We start from the raw sequence: 12,780 nt of genomic DNA, 5'->3' as shown, positions 1-12,780 counted from the left end.
GCACTCAACGCGGGAGGGGTGGGGGGGTTACCCCCAAAAAAGTAGGCGGTGGTGGAATCCGGAATTGCGTCATTAATAAAAAGACATTGCGGTGGGCAGATTTATTACGCTGCCACGTTAACGAGAGAGAAGGAGCTTTTCTAGCCATGATGTTAACGCTTCATATTCTGTACACAATCCACAAGTACACTTGATAAATTAAAGTAGTAAAAGATCTGAAGACTATAATCTATCATTTTAATGCTTCACTGATAATGTACAGAATCAATTTCAATGACTATCTCTTTCTTACAAAATTACAACAAAACTCTGTACCCTGTTTGACTCCTATTAGAATCCAGTGTACCGTCAAGTATCACGCATTAGCTAACATAAAGCACAACATCTTAGTTTAACTGAAAGGATCTAATTCCCAGTTCAGACTAACGTTACCTTTTAACCCACAGTGTTTCCAGGGCCCGCCTGAAGCGTAAACAGCACGAGCAACTAACAAGGGGACCTGCACAGGCTCAGCAATTCGCAGACTGGCTTGACCTGCCTCTTTGGCAGATCAAGGGTCTCACAAATCAAGCATGTGGGAGGATTCAAAACAGTTGATCTTGCATGCTAACAGTAAAGCCCATATCCAAAACAAGAGTATTTAAAGTATTAACTCTGACTTGCCCAACCCCTTGTCCACAAGCGATAGTATTTTAGTGTACTTTTTTTATGTTTCAACTGATATTTTTAGCCACAAAGTTCTGGATTTGACACTAACACTGCATGTAGCTGTTACTAATCCAGGTAGAGCTGCAGATGTCTGCTGCACAACTCGTATCAGAAATTCTACGTATCAACAAGGTATCCAGATTTCACTCTGCGAAAGTATCCGTAAGGTACAGATAAAATATTTCACGCTACCATGAACAAAAATCATTCTTACCTGCCATTTAGCTCATGTTGACTTAGCAAAAAATGTGGGGCTTAATATATTATCTTTTTACAAATTTTCACATAATTCATACCTCCAAGTCAGAATGGTATCAGGGCAGTATTACCACACAGGCTGATTTATTACATCAGCAAAAGAACCAAACTTTCATTTTGTGGTAACAAAATATTAAGAATCAATACAATACTACATAGATGAGAAAAATAAGATCATTGGCTAAAACACAATACAAAAAACATTTGGAAGCAGAATACCCTGAAGACTTGCAATATTACACATAAATTTCCCTTGATTTTCCTAGGAAACTGCACAAAACGTACAGTGAGCGTGAAAAGGTTAATGCATGCATGAGCTGAGTAATAGTTTTCTACTTTTGAAGTTCAGCTTGATTTTTCTAAATCTGAGGAACAGGAAAACATAGCCAAATTCCCTGAAAGAACACAAATCTATAGCCATACAAAGTGCTGCTACTACGCTTAAGAGCAACAGGCACTATTTGGCTGCTTATGCCTCATATGTTAACTACAATCTATGTCATTTCCTACCATTACAATTCTATAAGAAGTGGCTAAGAAGAACATTTCCGCAGAATTATGATCAATTACAGTTTTTAATGTTTAATATACACAAGGCAATTATTTGACTACATTCACTGAAACCACAAAATGTGTACAGTAGAATCTTCTTTCAGAGGCTGGGTCTGTAAACTGCAGCTGCACACCACTCTTGATTTCAAGTGCAGATTTCTCCTGATTAGGGAGAGGGAAGTTGAAAGTTCATCATTAACCAAAAAACCTCAAACATGCATATCAAACACATTCCAAATATCTATCCCCTTCCACAGTTTTCTGCACAGATAGATACATACATATTACTAAAGTAACAAAAATAACTAGGAAAGTATGCTAATTTTATTTTACAAAAAAAAAACCCAAACCAAAAAAACAGAAGAGGAACGTAGTTATAAAAATATATCATCTTCTGTATACTATGGTTTAATATTTCATAAAGAATCCCAGAAAAAGTGCTTTAATTGAACCTTCAATATATTCTGCCATAATCTTTATGTTAACAGGACTCCTACAAAGGTTCCAGGAAAGAAATACTTATGAAACAGAGAACAAGGGAACATATAAGCCATTACAGAAGATTGGATTAAAATGTACTTACCCAGGCCTCTCAAATATCATACATCTCCATTATGTAGGCTTTAGGCACCAAGCCAATGGTTCCCTTCATTTCTCCTACCCACCAGCCAAATCTATTGTACTCCTAATTGAAAACAATATGCAATATTAACCTTTAGTCTGATATAAATGCAACAGAGTTTTGTATGCAACTCCTTATGGATGCTTTCTCTTACATACAGTTATAATAATTTCAAAAGAAAATTAAAACATATCTTTTTGTTAGAGGCATTCACATGCAGAGTTAGGCAAAGACAGAAGCTAAATTTTAAAAAGGCCAGGCATACGCAGGAAAATTTCTTAATTACAGCCACGCTTCTCTGTTAACACCTACTAAAAATAGCCAACCTCTCCATCCTTTATTCATCACAAATATAAAAACCTTGTCTTTGTAACTAAAATCTAATAGCACAATGTTGACATACAAGAATCAACTGGGATTCTTTCAGTATGACAAGGCTAAACTCTAAGAAACTTAACAATCAACTTGTTTTAAAAACTACTTTGCTCAAATGCGAAGGGAACACTATATATCTAATACATAATCTCTTTCTATGAACAAAGTCTACTATTGCTTTAGGCTTGTAGAAAATTCTATGGCAGATCTCATATGTCTGACAGATGACTAATGTACTTTTGTTTGAAATTTGTTTAGGCTTAGTGAGATAAATATGAAACAAAATGAATTATAATAGTTTAAAGAAATAATATCTTCCAAAAGCAATACCAAGTAAGAGTATTGTGGGATCCAAATTTAATTTTTTGCCTATGAGGTAAATATTTTAAGATCAATCCTAACAGCAGTTCAATAAATTGTAACAGCTGAAATTGCACACACACATATATTGAGTTACAAATGAAGCATTATTAAAACAGAGACCCCATTCAAAATTGAATGATTAGTAAGATAGAAAATTACTTTGGAACAAACATGGAAAATACAAAATACACAGATATCTCTGATAAGCAACATCTGCTTCCTGCTACACTGCTCTTCTGATGAGAAACGCAAAAGGCTGTAGGATTTTGAATTAATGGTCCTACTGAGATGAAGCTATTATTTTGACTGTAGATAAAGTTTTTCGGTTATAAATAGTCAAGTGGAGCTTAAGGGTTAATGGAGTTTCATTAGAGCCCGAGCTATAATGATTTGCTGCTGGCATATTTGGCCTGGTGGAGAGTTCTCTAGGGTCCTATGAGGTACTTAGTGTACTTAGCTCTCCCTGTGCTTAACTACGATGAAGCCCTGTTGATGGCCCACTTTCATGTGGGCCCAGGCTTTTTTTGTTGTTGCTTTTTGCCTTTTGGGGTTTTTTTTTAAACACACTTGCATGCAGACATGCACACACTTTTATATTTTCTTATTGTGGAAGGCTGAACACCAGTCTTAAACATTTTCCTCCTTCTCTTCACAGTGAATTGGTGATTTAAAAGATTCTATCTTGCTATCCATAAAATACTGCAGTAAGTGTGATTTAAATAAAATCCACATAAAAAGCAGCAGAAAAACCTTCATTTACGATGTGAACACACAAATATGAAAGCTGCAAAAATAATTCCACCTTCTTCCCCCTTCCACTGCAGAACAGACTGCTGGGGATGGGTCTGATCTGAAAGTCTAGAGGTATCTGAACCTGATCTTCAGCACAAACTGCTCTCCACAGAACTTAAGAACTGCTCATAATCTTTCCCATGGGGGTACACATTACACCCCAAATCCTTAAAGGTTAGATCTGTGGTTTATCTCACAATATACACGTTAAATATACAAACTGGATTTCTAGACTGAAGTAGGAAATCGCTGAAAGGAGCGGTACTCACGTATACTACTGGAATCTCAGCAATAAATCTCTCCAAGAGAAAGCAACAAAAGATTTTAAGCTGTTACATGGAACTCATGAAGTGACTGACAAGAGTGATTAAGCAAGTTTTGCTAGACATCAGCCAAAAAAACAAATAATACATGAAATGAGGGAAGTGGCTTAGTTAAGTGGTCATTAAATTGCATATGACAAATAGCATAGAAAAAGCCTGTGGACTAAATTATCCATTGAAAATGTTCCACTTCACAAGACTACATGAACTTAGAAACAATTGTTTTTAAAGAAACAATTCAGACACCTCAAATTAAAATTAAAAGCATGCTGCTGTTTTGAAAACTTTCTGGTTTTTGCTACTTACTAATAACACCACTTACTGCTCTGGCATGAAGCTAAGTGAGAAGATTAAATGAATGTTGATGCAACGGACTAGTAAACTAATTTAAGGATTCACTGCAACCATTAAACCATACAGACAATATTGCAACACAGAAGCTTTTATTTTACATTACTATTCTTTGCATGGGTCTCAAGAGCAACATGAATCCCAATTAAACTATCTGCAGTCTATAGAAGTCTTAACAAAAATATAATGCAGATACCTGGCTACCAAGAATATAAAACTTTAATCTCAGGTTTTAGAATAATTAGATAGCGCTCCCTTTTAAACCGATTAAAGCACAGATGTTTCTCTTTAAACTCCTAACCACTCCTTTCTGTCCTCAGTATCACAAAAGAGTGCTTACTGGTCAGGCAGATAAGCAGTCCCCCCCCAGTCCTTTCTTGAAGTCACATATAAAATCCAAATTGATATATTGTTTCTATCAACGTTACCAATTATAAACTCCTTCATAGCAATATAATTTAATTAATACAGTGCTGTTGTGAGGTCCATATGTCTATTACTGCTACTTCAGATGTGTAGAAAAAAAGTCTAAAGCCCAATTTGTGGGAAATAATGATTAATACACAGAAGGATATGAATACAGTTACGATTTTTAGATGAATTTTGAAGAGTTGGGAAGCACGGTGCTTTTGCAAGCATCAGCTTCAGATCCCAGGTACCACTGGGTTTACCATCTGGTATCCCTCACTGCATTCAGCTCTTAACATCACTGCTAACGTAGGCAAGCGACTATACTTCAGAAGGACTGATAAAATAATAAAGAGTCCTTTAATCTACAGGAAACCATTGTAGTCAATTTATAAGAAATATTGCATCCCTTTGTAGGATGTGTAATTATTTTCTATTAATCATGTGCTATAAAGCTACATTATGTGGTTATTCTGTTATCACTAGAAAGAGGCCTGCAGTCAGCTCCTGACAATGTTAGGTAATTACTAACACAAAGCTTCTTTCTCCGTATGTAGAAATGCTATCAAGATCCAGAGGTGCTGTGATGCTCGCTGTATGAAAATAACTCTCCAAAGAAATTCAATAACTGCAAAATGAATTGCTCCAAGGCAAATAGAGGGATAGGAGAGGGGGGCAGGGCCAGATCCAGCCGCCCTGCAATGAGGAGAATGCACAAGTGTGCGGCCAGGGCTCTGCCATGTGACTGGGAGCACATTTGCCATACCAGGCAATGTTAGGCAGGGGCGGGGGGAGGAAGGGGCCACCGCAGCCCCTGGAAGACAAGCACCGGGGCAGTGGAATATATTATGCCAAATAACACAGAACAACCACCTTAACTAATGACCAAGTGCTTTCAAAGCTGCTTCTGTTTTCACTGTCTGTAAGAGTGGATTTTTTTTTTCCCCCAGCAGAAATTTATTAACTGAAGTGAAGTAATTTCACAGGCAGCAAGGAACAGGTTATGGCTTAACATTTAACGTGCTAGCAAAACACTCTGTACAGCATGCTATGATAGCAGGGGAAAAAAAAAAATCCCATCAGGGTTTACAGGCTCCTTAAATGCTCTCAACTGAACACACTGTGAGCAGATGCTTCTCCTTGTCCCCATCCCACCAAGTTCACTCTACTGATGTGTATGTACCCGTGACTCCGTGAGACACCGATCATAAGTTTTTGTACTTAGGGAAAACACCGTAGGTAGAAACACACTACCTGTTTTTTACAGGTGTCTTTTAAATCCAAGATTTTTGTACTATATAGAAGAGAATTTTGATATGCAAGAATAGAAAATGTTTATATGCAAGAGGATTTCCAGAACAGTCTCTACCATTAGAACAGATCCTCTGCATAAATGAGGATCTCCAGATGCTTTGCACCATATTAACTTCTACTGACTTCAGCAAAAGTTGAGAACATCTGGTCCTTGTGCAATTAGTCCCTATTGTTCAATACATATGGTATGTTTTTTGTGTTTGTACTGTGGGGTTTTTTTATTTGTTTTGTTTTTTAAAAAGAGTTGCTGAAAATCATCATTGTGTTTCGATGCCTTGAAGAAAACAATGGAGTTGTGTTTTAAAAAAAAACACAACTGAAGTGTGTGAATTCAAGATTTTTCTCCTGTCCTCTTCCAGTAGCACTATAAGTAATATTAACTTATGGGCTGAAGATCTGAAAACTTTAAAACTGAAAAGCAAAGCATACCTATAACCTAGTTTGGGGTTAAAATAAGTAGCCTCTCCTATCAAGCTAAAGATGTGCAGGAAATGGGGAGAAATTCTTTTTTAAGACTACCCTGGGGGGCAATTTTGGCAAGATAATATTTTAAAACACCTCTAATTCATCCAGGAGATTCAGACTAGCTAAAAAACTTTAGAACTTCCTTTGGTGTAATTGCTGAATGATACACTATCAACCAGGGAGCATTTTTGGCACAGAACAGCATTTTCTCTAAAAAGCAGAAAATGATAAATGTTTTAGATAACTGAATAAGACTTCTTCACAGGTAGTAGAGTTGTTTTAAGAGAGCAATAAAATGGTCATCTTTAAGAATATAAGCCTCAGATTTATTGTATGGTTGCGTTATTAGGTTTTATTTCCTGCAATGACATGAGACAAAATAGACACCAATTAAAGAGTTCCAATATAAATCAGGGTAAGCACACTGAATTCTGAACCAAAACTGGCCACTGAAAACACCCTGGAACGACAGAAGGGCCATTTTATTTTTCCATTAGATGACACAATGCCAAAAATTTTTCTAGTCAGGTACATAAATGCTTACATATTATCAGTATGCAAAGCAACAAAGCTAGAGTCACTTTGCATTAATCTATCTTAACTAACCTTCCATTTAAAGGCCTTTGTTCTTATCTCATGTTTAGCCATGTATCTATTTTTTTTTCTGTAAGGAATATACCTCAACAAGCCAGAAGAAGGAAATATACAACTTAGTACTGCATTTTAGTTTTGATCAGAAGCATCCCTCTGAAGTGAATCTCCCAATACTCTCACTTCTCCCACCTTGGCTCACTTTGCAGAGCCGTCAGTCTCAGAGCACACACACTACATTTCTTTCAGATGAAACTAAAATGGAAGATGCACTTGAATGTGCTCTAACCACTAATGTGTTCTTCTTCCACAAAACCAGGCTAGACCTCTTCGGTCAAACCCCTTTGAAAACACACAGTATGGACACCGGGGCCTCAGCACTAAGTGTTTCACTCTGCAAATCTGTTCTATTGGTACTGCCAATTTGCTAAGGTAGACAGACATAGGCAGTATGGTCATGGAAAGAGAAATTACTGTTAAATACGGATCTCAGTATGATCACTCAGAAAGGAGCTTGACAAAAAAAACCACTCAGGATTTTAGTATGCCTATCACATCTTTTTGAAAAATACCAAATAAATACATTTTATGAAGATTAGACAGACAATGTACAAAATGCTCTCACTGATTATGAAACAGCTGCACTGTTAAGTTGTACTTTATTTCATAAGCAGTAACCTGAGCTATGGAGATTTCTTTATTTGTGTTTTCACTAAGCAAAAAATACAGGTTGAGATGTAAGTATTCTAACCAGTTTAGCAAACTAGGCATTGATACAATTTAAATAAAGCAAGAGGAGCAATATGTTACATATAAGTTTCTATGTGAATGTGTTTTAGAAGAATGAGCAAGGTTTCAGTTTGGCAATGTTTACTTCCTTAAATAGCTAAGCATTATGCAAAGACAAATCCCCCATAATTTGCTTTAAACTGAGCATCAGAATTCAATGTTAGTGCCATGAGCATGATTTGCATGCTTATACTCTGATAATACAAATACCTATGCCTGACTGGTGTAATTACTGTAGAAAAGCATGTTTTCCATGTTTTAAAGGTGCATTCAAAAACTATTTTAGCTATTATCTAAATATTTATGTCCATTGCGGCTTTTGTGTGGCAGAAGTTCTATGGGCTCTTACACAAAAAACCCCAAAACTTTTTTCTAGGTTTTTCTACCTTTGAGAGTTTCAACTTCAAAAGTTTTAATGTGAGCAGAATTAACAGAACTGTTGCAACAGTACTCGTTAACTTGATTTAAAAAAAGTTAACTTTTCAGATTGATCGATATATCTGTACAGATAAACTCATACTATTATCACTTTAATTTATAATATGTTTGAATAGTCAAGTGGCTTTTATAACTTATGCTATGAATCATGTGAACTTTCAGAAAACTATATACCTCTCCCCAGCTATGCAGTAGAAAACATTTTCTAGCTTTACTGGTAGAGGGACTCATTAATTAATTAATCAGTTAATATTGACTTCTTAGTATTTGCTTCTTAGTTAATACTGACTATTAGAAATGCAATACTTGAGCATCCTGTTTTCTAAAAGGATGATTGCTCTTAACTCTTGCTCATTTATGAGCTTGCCTTTGCTTTCAAGCCTGTATGATAAATGGGGAGACAAACCATGACATAACAATCCTTTTTACAAATCTTCCATAGATCTACTCAAGAAATCAATTTCCAGAAACAAAGACAACTGTGTGTGGAAGTAGCCGTTTGTTTTTTTGGTTGTTTTTTTTTTTTTTTTTAAAGTTTGGTATGCACAATTTATGCAAGTGCAGTACTTGCAGTATTTGTTTGTTTGCTTTAGGTGCATGTTTTGTGTTGGGAAGTTCCATAGTTTCATCAGCTAAATGCATGTAGTAATGGAAATTTACTTAGATGTTAGCAGGCACCTGCTTAGTAGAATTACTGACATTTCTTGACTTTTAAACTAATTTAATTCCCGTCTCATTTATATTTATATTTGCATTAAAACAATAACTGATACTTCAAAATCAGAAATTATATCTCAATCCCTGTTATTATTTGAGTACATGCCAATGCAATATAATGCTGCTCACTCTGGTGTTCATGATTCATGGAAATCTCATCTATAACTTAACCCTTTGCTCTAAAATTTTCCATGAAAGTAGAGTGTTAACTTGGTATCTAGATTACCCTTTATTCAGTGGTAGTGCATTTCCAGTGTGGGAGATTTTTGTAAGAGCCCATAGAACTTCTGCCACACAAAAGCCGCAATGGACATAAATATTTAGATAATAGCTAAAATAGTTTTTGAATGCACCTTTAAAACATGGAAAACATGCTTTTCTACAGTAATTACACCAGTCAGGCATAGGTATTTGTATTATCAGAGTATAAGCATGCAAATCATGCTCATGGCACTAACATTGAATTCTGATGCTCAGTTTAAAGCAAATTATGGGGGATTTGTCTTTGCATAATGCTTAGCTATTTAAGGAAGTAAACATTGCCAAACTGAAACCTTGCTCATTCTTCTAAAACACATTCACATAGAAACTTATATGTAACATATTGCTCCTCTTGCTTTATTTAAATTGTATCAATGCCCAAGTTTGCTAAACTGGTTCATAATTACTTCTGTTGTACTAATGATCTCATTTCTTGGAAATAAAATAGTCACTTTTCCCCTAATTTCTACAAAGGTATGTGAAAAGCAGGTAAAAATATATTGCTTTGGCATAACTATTGCTGGGAGAGACAAATATCTATCTTATCTCGTTCGTCAGAACAAGCTATACCATTTATATTTCATTGTAAAACAAAGAACTATTACATGCTGCACAAATACGCTCGATATTTTGTTAATGCTTCACCCTTCCTACTATAATACTGCTATACCCGTACTTACTCCCTTATGAGCAAAATGTGATTTTCAAGAGTAATGTTCATACCTGGCTGACATATGATAGAAAGGCAATAAAGCCATAGCTAGGTTCAAGCTGAAGCTGAATTTATGACACCATTTTGGATCCATACACATCACCTCCTGTCAGTACCTGCATCTCTCATTTTCAACCACTAGATGGTGTGAAAAAATAAAAAAATTGCCAAGGATTCCTGCCTACTGCCACAAAATCCAAGTATTTACGCAGTGGATTAGGAAATATTTTTTGAAGAAAAGTCTTGACCCACTTCAGGATGGCTAGGTTCACTTTTCCTTTGGTTGTATTTTCACTTACCAGACGAAGAGCTCATAAATGATCAGACCTTGAAACTGAATCAAGTGGAGGGTTAAGATGGATAATTCTCTGGCACTTTCCCCTCCCGGGACCCTAAATTCAGAGCTGACAGTAGCGGCCAACACTCATTTTTCTGAAAAAGCTGTAACAATCTTTAAGTGAAACAGGGCTGAATTTTCTGGGCTGTATTTTGGAGTAGAAATCATTCGCAAAGAGAGAAGCTCTATATATCTGGAGCAGCAGCAAGCTTGCTTCAAGGACCGATTACGGATTAATCACGGCATGACCACAAGACAGCTGATATACAGAGGACAGCTTAAGCTACTGTTTTTCTATTCTGCTCCATTTTTTAAATTAAATTTCTCACTCTTTTGAGGAAGGAGTAGCAAATTATTTTTTCACCTACAAGCTGAAGATTAAGATTTTATAGTCCTCATACCGTACCAGAAAAGAACAACCCACAAAGAGGCCAAACTCATACAGTGGAATCTGTTTGTTCATGGCCTTTTGGGGGGAGGGAGAGGGGAAAGAGGTTGTTATTTTAAATTAGTACCATTCTTCAGTGCTGTATAACTGCTTGAAAGTCTGCCCAATCCAAGAGTGTTATCCGGCCTTTAGTAATGCAATTCAGTTATTAGTCTAAGTGACAATGAAATACCTCAAAAGACATACACAGTCACATTACCATTAGTAATATATCTTCTATATTTTTATATAGGACTATCTTTGTATCCATAAATCTTAAATTTATTTAAACAGAGGCTGTTACATTTATTATCTGGAAACATTGCAGTTAAAGGTATCATGAAAGATTTAAAGCAATTGTGACAAAACTGAAGAGTTTGAAACTAAGACAAACAGATGCCTTTAGCTTTCATGCACCTACTTGTATATTTCAGTGACCTACAATATCTTTGGCATTAATTATACTGAACGGCAATTATATCTGAGATATATATTCTACATACATTTTAAAATGTGTTTTTTTCAATGAGAACTTGAAAAGCTCAGCTTTTTTCTAGTAAGTGGCAAAAAGAGAAATTTCCTTTGATGAATTGTTCAGAAGTAGACCTCAATGGACCACAAGATATATATTTTCAGAGAGGTTTTGTTTTTGTTGGGGGCGGGGGTTAAGGAAAAATAAGAAAATTAACCAACATTAAAGTAGAATAAAATGCCATGCTTATACTGCTTATCACTTTAGATGAGAGGAATTATATTTCTCATTTGCTTTGCAAACAAGAAAGCAAAAAATTAAAAATTGCCCAAATCTGTCAGAGCAAACAAATTTGGAACCTGAGCTGTCAGAACAATTACAATATACATACAAAGATGAAAGCATAGTTCAAGAAAACAAACCATCTTCTGTAGCAAGATGCCCAGAAAGTCAGAATCAGCACAGCCAGTAATATAAAACAGGAAACAAAAAACATAACTTACAAGATAATTTAAAATTCTACAAGGTTAACTTTTACAAGCAGAAAGCACATTGTCTCCCGTTAAATCAGTTAACAAATGGTAGCCAAGATTTAACAAGTAAATAAACATGCTTTTAAGTTAATTCCTGTTACATGGCTCTGTTTTAAATGTGATTATAGTTCATTTGACAAAATAATTAATTGCAGTGAATATCTGATTGCAAACAAAGGATCTGAAAGGGAGTGCCAATTTCCCCCCATAGAACTGTGGGAAAGTGCCTTTCTGCCATGGCTCTCTTTTTACAACTATGTAACCCCAGCAGCATCCCGTACCTTGCTGAGAATGTAGATAACATCACCCCGTTTAAACGTCAACTCATCAGGTACATCTCCTGTGCAGTCCCACAAACCTTGATAGAAATTGGCATAATCGGTATTTTTGCTCTCTGCAAAGAAAACGGCATCTAATTACAAAAGGATGAAGATTGAGGGAATAAAGTTACTCTTTAAATCTCCTCCAGATAGTATAAAGCAATTTATTAGTACACATTTCTTACTCCTCTTTTCAGAAACAGCTCCTTCATACCACAAAAGCAAGTGGAAAACAAGTTTAATGTGTGAGCCCTTCACTGGCAAGTTGTATCACTTAAAAACATGTAGCTACAGGTTTTCAAAGCATTTTCCAGCTACAACTTAAAGCAGCTCTTTTCCTCTACTAATGTATTTCCAGCAAGCATATTTGTATCTCAACTTGAAACTGATAAAATTGCTAGAATATCATGAATAATAATCTGTGAAAGGAAGCCAAAATAAGTATTTTGTGATATGCTCCCCCCCCTCCTGTTCCAAAAAAAAGTAAATAACTTCTCTGAGAACCTTTGAGATAACCCTTGATTGTTCCTTCTGAAATATTGGAGAACTTGGAAACTGTTGCTGAAGCTGCATTTTAAAAATATTTGTGTCAGCTCCAGTTTAGGACATTAAACTCTGGCTAAACATGCAACTCCACTACAGTCATAAACTC

General features: G+C 35.8%; 1 protein-coding gene across 1 annotated transcript in view; it reads right to left on the bottom strand.

Moving 5' to 3' along the window:
* Positions 1–151: 151 nt before the first annotated feature.
* Positions 152–12,780, bottom strand: part of SKAP2 (src kinase associated phosphoprotein 2) — a 112,755-nt gene continuing 100,126 nt past the window's right edge. The window contains exons 11-13 of the mRNA XM_010577652.1: positions 12,090–12,202; positions 2,102–2,203; positions 152–1,680 (exon numbers count right to left, since the gene is read on the bottom strand). Of these exons, the coding sequence (XP_010575954.1) occupies positions 2,111–2,203; positions 12,090–12,202 (206 nt within the window). The 3' untranslated portion in view covers positions 152–1,680; positions 2,102–2,110. The remainder of the gene's footprint in view (positions 1,681–2,101; positions 2,204–12,089; positions 12,203–12,780) is intronic.

The sequence above is a fragment of the Haliaeetus leucocephalus genome, unplaced genomic scaffold (assembly GCF_000737465.1).
Source record: "Haliaeetus leucocephalus isolate CR32 unplaced genomic scaffold, Haliaeetus_leucocephalus-4.0 Scaffold566, whole genome shotgun sequence".
Classification (NCBI taxonomy): Eukaryota; Metazoa; Chordata; class Aves; order Accipitriformes; family Accipitridae; genus Haliaeetus; species Haliaeetus leucocephalus.
The sequence above is the reverse complement of the archived record's forward strand: the minus strand, read 5'-3'. Positions and strand labels throughout refer to the sequence as shown.